At 34.5% G+C, this 8,106-nt stretch overlaps 1 protein-coding gene across 1 annotated transcript in view; it reads right to left on the bottom strand.

The window, feature by feature from the left end:
• Positions 1-755: 755 nt before the first annotated feature.
• Positions 756-8,106, bottom strand: part of LOC148090013 (protein kinase C alpha type-like) — a 134,572-nt gene continuing 127,221 nt past the window's right edge. The window contains exon 17 of the mRNA XM_087811248.1: positions 756-4,584. Coding sequence (XP_087667374.1) covers positions 4,420-4,584 — 165 coding nt within the window. The 3' untranslated portion in view covers positions 756-4,419. The remainder of the gene's footprint in view (positions 4,585-8,106) is intronic.

The raw sequence follows: 8,106 nt of genomic DNA, 5'->3' as shown, positions 1-8,106 counted from the left end.
CTTCTCTTAAGAAGCTTCTCTTAAGAAGCTTCTCTTAAGAATCTTCTCATAAGAATCTTCTCATAAGAATCTTCTCATAAGAATCTTCTCTAAAGAAGCTTCTCTTAAGAATCTTCTCATAAGAATCTTCTCATAAGAATCTCATGAGAAGCTTCTCTTAAGAAGCTTCTCTCAAGATCCTTCAGGCTCGGTAGTATTTTTCCTCCAGACTCCGTAGTATTTTTCCTTCAGGCTCCGTAGTATTTTTCCTCCAGACTCCGTAGTATTTTTCCTTCAGGCTCCGTAGTATTTTTCCTCCAGACTCCGTAGTATTTTTCCTCCAGACTCCGTAGTATTTTTCCTTCAGGCTCCGTAGTATTTTTCCTCCAGACTCCGTAGTATTTTTCCTTCAGGCTCCGTAGTATTTTTCCTCCAGACTCCGTAGTATTTTTCCTTCAGGCTCCGTAGTATTTTTCCTCCAGACTCCGTAGTATTTTTCCTTCAGGCTCCGTAGTATTTTTCCTCCAGACTCCGTAGTATTTTTCCTTCAGGCTCCGTAGTATTTTTCCTCCAGACTCCGTAGTATTTTTCCTTCAGGCTCCGTAGTATTTTTCCTTCAGGCTCTGTAGTAGTACTCCCTGAGTCACCCTGAGCATCACACAGTAAAACTACAAATACACGTAATAAATCTGAAACTACAGTGAATTAAAAATGCTTCCTCACAACGTCTTGAGCAGTATCTACCTCCCCCTTCAAAGTGCAAAGGAAAGAACAGGTGTTTTGTAAGTTATTTGTCTTTTATTATTTGAATGATGGTACATGAAGTACAAAGTACACGATTGGTTACACGAAGCGAAGGTTTGGGACGAGGAGAGAGAAGAAAATACAATATATTTCTCTGACTACGAGCAGCGAGTATTATGTACACGACGAGGAAAGACACGACGAGGCGACAAAAGTACAAAAGTAAACACGAGTTCAAGAGTTACTTCGACTCCAGGATCTAATCGCACGTAAACACATATGGCGGCGCAGTTACATGGAACCGACAGTAGGGGGCGACTGGCTTTTTTTCTAAACGTTCTGAGACTCAACCGCTCGGCTGAGATCGTCACGGAAACAAAACATTCATGTTAGGAGGCACGGGGAGGTCAAAGGTCGAGAGGTGACGAGGTCACAAACACGCTTGAACTAGAGATGATTGGATTTTTCGTGGTCAGATAAAATAATTTGGAAACTTTCATCGCAGGATCGATCTTTAGTTCCTTCATCCGGCAGAGACTCGGAGCAGAGCTGACGACTCATGAGTTGAATCTTTTAAAAATCACATGATCTTCACCTGACTGAAGAAAGTAAACATATTTTGAGGCTCATTAATCAATCAATCAATCAGTGTGTTCATGATCATTAATTAATCAATTAATGTGTTGAAGCTCATTAATTAATCAATCAATCAATCAGTGTGTTCATGATCATTAATTAATCAATTAATGTGTTGAAGCTCATTAATTAATCAATTAATCAATCAGTGTGTTCATGATCATTAATTAATCAATCAGTGTGTTCATGATCATTAATTAATCAATCAGTGTGTTCATGATCATTAATTAATCAATCAGTGTGTTCATGATCATTAATTAATCAATGAATGTGTTGAAGCTCATTAATTAATCAATCAGTGTGTTCATGATCATTAATTAATCAATTAATCAATCAGTGTGTTGAAGCTCATTAATCAATCAATCAATCAATCAGTGTGTTGATGATCATTTATTAATCAATTAATCAGTGTGTTGAAGCTCATTAGTTAATCAATTAATGTGTTGAAGCTCATTAATTAATCAATCAATGTGTTGATGATAATTGATCAATCAATCAATCAGTGAAGCTCATTGATCCTAATTAACATTTTGATTCCGTCAAGAAAATGTATTTTTGTTAAACGTTTCATTTAAACGTCATCTTCGCCTAAAAGATCATTTATTGACTTTTAAATCCAAACATATATTTTCACTACTTTCATGAAACAGTTATTGATCCGTTAATACAAATAATAATGATTAGTTCAAGTCTTTACTAATTAAATCTGTCACGTTTTTTTCTTTCGTCTTCGAGTCAAAACGTTTTGACTCGAGGTCGTTCGAACACAACTTTATTAGGACAAAACATGTTGACGTTTTCTCTTTTTTTTTTTTTTTTTTAATCGATGAAAATCAAACAAGTCGATCAATAATGTCGACGTCGTCTCAACACGCGTGACTTCATGCTGCGCTTCTGGGACGAGAACATGCAGCGTTTGATCAGTAATCAATAATCAATCATCGATTGATGGCGAATGATCGACTTTCACGTCACAATCGTTGGAGTTTTCGGTACAAACGTGATTTTGTAAAAGAACATTTATCTTTGCTATAAAAATGATTTTTCCAAAATCAACGTATTTACACCCGAGCGATGAGAGGTCAGAGGTCACGAGCGGACGAGCTGAAGGTTGAAAACCAACGAAAACACGCTGAAAACACGCTGAAAACACGCTGAAAACACGCTGAAAACACGCGACAGTATCTGCGATCGACTGTAAACTCTTCACGGGGAAGTTTTTTAAGGCAAGACCAGGAAAAAAAAGGAAGTTTTTCTGCAGATGTTACGAGTTTTGTGACGTTTTTCGTTCGCCAGAGAAAAGTAAACGAGAAACAAGACGACGTCGTGTTTGGCAACGAAATCCGATCTTCGTGAATCTTAGTCACGAGTTTGTTCGTTTGTTGAATGTATTTCATTATTATTTCGTTAATATTTCCTTAATTTTTCGTTATTACGGAAACATTTGAAGTCAATCATTTCTATATCGGAGGTTGAAATATATTTATTTGAAACATTTGAAAAATGTATAAATGAATGTTTTTCACACATGGTTTGATATTTTAATTCCAATAATTCAATTTTTAAAAATAATTTAATTATAGTTTTTAATTTACATTATTTTAAGTTCAATATAAAAATTGGTGGCGCTATTACAAGCTAAACATTTTATTTTGTATCTTAAGAACATTCTTAAGAGAAGATACTTAAGAGAAGCTTCTTAAGAGAAGTTACTTAAGAGAAGCTTCTTATAAGAAGATTCTTAAGAGAAGATTCTTAAGAGAATGTTCTTAAGAGAAGCTTCTTCAGTGAAACCTCTTAAGAGAAGCTTTTTAAGAGAAGCTTCTTATAAGAAGATTCTTAAGAGAAGCTTCTTAAGAAAAGGTTCTCAAGAGAAACTTCTTAAGAGAAGCTCCTTAAGAGAATATTCTTAAAAGAAGCTTGTTAAGAGAAGATTCTTAAGAGAATATTCTTATGAGAAGCTTCTTATAAGAAGCTTGTTAAGAGAAGATTCTTAAGAGAAGATTCTTAAGAGAAGCTTCTTATAAGAAGCTTGTTAAGAGAAGATTCTTAAGAGAATATTCTTATGAGAAGCTTCTTATAAGAAGCTTGTTAAGAGAAGATTCTTAAGAGAAGCTTCTTATAAGAAGCTTGTTAAGAGAAGATTCTTAAGAGAATATTCTTATGAGAAGCTTCTTATAAGAAGCTTGTTAAGAGAAGATTCTTAAGAGAAGATTCTTAAGAGAAGCTTCTTATAAGAAGCTTGTTAAGAGAAGATTCTTAAGAGAATATTCTTATGAGAAGCTTCTTATAAGAAGCTTGTTAAGAGAAGATTCTTAAGAGAATATTCTTATGAGAAGCTTCTTATAAGAAGCTTGTTAAGGGAAGATTCTTAAGAGAAGATTCTTAAGAGAAGCTTCTTATAAGAAGCTTTAGTTTTTATGAATAAAAAATATATTTTCCAAATTACATTTTTATTAATTACGTTTTTAATTGAATAATAAAATAATATTTTCACGTCATCATGTGATCGTCTGTGCGTCACACGATTGGCTGAAAGTTTGATCAGTAGCTCTGAGCTCTGTTGCTTTAGTCTGGAGACTCTATTATAACATTTATATTGAATTTAAAAGACTATGAACTAAAAAATATTGAATTTAGATTTTTTTATTTGATTTCAATTTTGGAATCAAATGTCGAAGTAGAAGTGTTTGATTTTTTTAATTCAATGATTAAAAGGAAACAAACGTAAGCTTCATATATAGAATAAACATAATGAATATTGTTTCATTCAATTCATTGTGTTTTGTTCATTATGTTTGTTATTATGTTTGTTATTATGTTTGTTATTATGTTTGTTATTATGTGTGTTATTATGTTTGTTATTATGTTTGTTATTATGTGTGTTATTATGTGTGGGTCGATAACGAACGATTGTTTCCGATAAACCCGGACGTGTTTGTTTCAACTATCTGGCGGTGGATTCGAAGAAGATCTTTGTCGTGACGACATAAGATACACAACCGACGAGCGGAGGTTTGAGTGGCAGCTCCTCCGGTCGGGGGTCGAGGTCGTCGCTCCTCACACGCTGTTGCCGAGCGACGCGTTGACGAACTCCGGGTTGATGAAGGAGAAGCCGGCGAACTCGGCCTGGTCGATGTTGGCGATGACCAGCTCGTCCGGAGGCGTGAGCTGAGGCTGAGTGCGAGTGAAGAACTTGTCGAAGTTCTCGGCGCCTCGACCCGACTGGGAGAGAAGAGACGCTCGTCAACGACAACAACACAACAGCAAAACAATAACAACAACAACAAAACAACAACAACACATCGTCCGCACAGACGAGGGTCGCTTTGAGAAAAAGGAGATTTTACAAATTGATTTAAGGTACGAAAAAGGGCATCGAAAAAATATCGATATCGTGATATTGTCACATGTGATATACATCGATGTTTTATAATGTTTTATTGTATAAATCAAACATTTCTTAAATGATCACTTCGACCAATCAGTGTCACGTTCTGTAAAGTTGTCAATTTGTACTTCTATGTCTCGTTGTTGTTTACGTCTCCGTCCGGCACAGCTTGTTAGACTCGTTGCTTTGGTGACGCGTCTTGTCTCAGTATATCCACGGAAGTAATACTAACTTATGATCTAGTGAAACACTAGTGATCCAGTGAAGTAATACTAACTTATGATCTAGTCAAACACTAGTGATCCAGTGAAGTAATACTAACTTATGATCTAGTGAAACACTAGTGATCCAGTGAAGTAATACTAACTTATGATCTAGTCAAACACTAGTGATCCAGTGAAGTAATACTAACTTATGATCTAGTCAAACACTAGTGATCCAGTGAAGTAATACTAACTTATGATCTAGTCAAACACTAGTGATCCAGTAGTGAAGTAATACTAACTTATGATCTAGTCAAACACTAGTGATCCAGTGAAGTAATACTAACTTATGATCTAGTCAAATACTAGTGATCCAGTGAAGTAATACTAACTTATGATCTAGTCAAACACTAGTGATCCAGTGAAGTAATACTAACTTATGATCTAGTCAAACACTAGTGATCCAGTGAAGTAATACTAACTTGTGATCTAGTCAAACACTAGTGATCCAGTGAAGTAATACTAACTTGTGATCTAGTCAAACCCTAGTGATCCAGTGAAGTAATACTAACTTATGATCTAGTCAAACACTAGTGATCCAGTGAAGTAATACTAACTTATGATCTAGTCAAACACTAGTGATCCAGTGAAGTAATACTAACTTATGATCTAGTCAAACACTAGTGAACCAGTGAAGTAATACTAACTTATGATCTAGTCAAACACTAGTGATCCAGTGAAGTAATACTAACTTATGATCTAGTCAAACACTAGTGATCCAGTGAAGTAATACTAACTTATGATCTAGTAAAACACTAGTGATCCAGTGAAGGAATACTAACTTATGATCTAGTCAAACACTAGTGATCCAGTGAAGTAATACTAATTTATGATCTAGTCAAACACTAGTGATCCAGTGAAGTAATACTAACTTATGATCTAGTCAAACACTAGTGATCCAGTGAAGTAATACTAACTTATGATCTAGTCAAACACTAGTGATCCAGTGAAGTAATACTAACTTATGATCTAGTCAAACACTAGTGATCCAATGAAGTAATACTAACTTATGATCTAGTCAAACACTAGTGATCCAGTGAAGTAATACTAACTTATGATCTAGTCAAACACTAGTGATCCAGTGAAGTAATACTAACTTATGATCTAGTCAAACACTAGTGATCCAGTGAAGTAATACTAACTTAGGATCTAGTCAAACACTAGTGATCCAGTGAAGTAATACTAACTTATGATCTAGTCAAACACTAGTGATCCAGTGAAGTAATACTAACTTATGATCTAGTCAAACACTAGTGATCCAGTGAAGTAATACTAACTTATGATCTAGTCAAACACTAGTGATCCAGTCACTCGTCTCTTTCAACCTCCTTTGTTAAAGCAACATATTGTAAGAACTTTTCATCTCGTCTCAGTTGTTTTCTTAGAATAATAATAATAATCTCTATATATATAGCGCCTTTCTAAACCAGGGTCACAAAGCGCTTTGACAGCCATTCACACATACTGATGATCGTGAACTTCAAACAAACCTGTCCGTCTTCACTGTATGCTAACAAGCTAAGTTGTTAGCATCATTTATAAAGTGTTATGTGTGCGTCTTCACCGTATGCTAACAAGCTAAGTTGTTAGCATCATTTATAAAGTGTTATGTGTGCGTCTTCACCGTATGCTAACAAGCTAAGTTGTTAGCATCATTTATAAAGTGTTATGTGTGCGTCTTCACCGTATGCTAACAAGCTAAGTTGTTAGCGTCATTTATAAAGTGTTATGTGTGCGTCTTCACCGTATGCTAACAAGCTAAGTTGTTAGCATCATTTATAAAGTGTTATGTGTGCGTCTTCACCGTATGCTAACAAGCTAAGTTGTTAGCATCATTTATAAAGTGTTATGTGTGCGTCTTCACCGTATGCTAACAAGCTAAGTTGTTAGCATCATTTATAAAGTGTTATGTGTGCGTCTTCACCGTATGCTAACAAGCTAAGTTGTTAGCGTCATTTATAAAGTGTTATGTGTGCGTGTACAAGGTTTTATTATTGATTTGGTGATATCACGACGCGCCAGCAGCTCCTCTCTGATGTCACTCAGTTTTGGCGGGAAACCGATGCAAGTCCCGCGAGACTGAGCGTTAGAAGAGATATTTTTATACCATCATGTCGACACAGAAGCGTTGAAATAAACGAAAGTGAAATATCATAGTTTTCCTTCTTTAAACCCCTGGACCTTCACTAAAGTACTCACTCCTGCACGCGGCTAATTTTTTAGGTGAAAGAAACAAATCTCGCACATATTTCCAATATCATGAAGCTCTAGTTTGAGGGTCATTTCATAATTTACATTCATTTTATTGAAAAGATCCTTTTTTTATTTCATATATTTCGTAAGAACAAGACAAATCAAGTGTATTCGTGTCATGACCTCATGTTACTGTGTGTGACCCTTGACCCTGAGACAACAGGAGGGTTCAATCGTTTGTAAAAAGAAAGAAAGAAAAGACTTAAACGAGTAAAACTGATCTTGACGTTTGTTCATAATCACGACAGACGAACCAGAAAAGCTGCAGTCGAGAGAATAATGGTGTCAACAGGAAGTAAACAAAGATCCTCGTCACACCTGAGACACATGACATCACGCTCTACATACTCTGGACATAAATAAAACATTTTAAAAAATACATTTGAACTCGTGGACTTGATTCAAGAGAGAAATATTCAGTCCAACATTTTTAAAAATCAGAACATAAATATATTAACAATATGAGAAAATCAAATATTTTTCTAAATAACTTAAAAAAAAAGTTAATTCAACTATTAAATAATAATAATAAAATAATAATTTATAAGTATTAATATCTTATCAATATCTTTTCAATATCTTGTCATTATCTTATCAATATCTTATTGATGTCTAATCAATATCTTATCATTATCTTATCAATATCTTATTGATGTCTAATCAATATCTTATCATTATCTTGTCAATATCTTATCAATATCTTGTCATTATCTTATCAATATCTTATTGATGTCTAATCAATATCTTATTATTATCTTGTCATTATCTTATCAATATCTTATTGATGTCTAATCAATATCGTATCAATATCTTATCAATATCTTGTCATTATCTTATCAA

This window comes from Callionymus lyra, chromosome 1, assembly GCF_982586985.1.
Source record: "Callionymus lyra chromosome 1, fCalLyr1.hap1.1, whole genome shotgun sequence".
Classification (NCBI taxonomy): Eukaryota; Metazoa; Chordata; class Actinopteri; order Syngnathiformes; family Callionymidae; genus Callionymus; species Callionymus lyra.
This window is presented reverse-complemented; position numbering and strand designations above follow the sequence as displayed.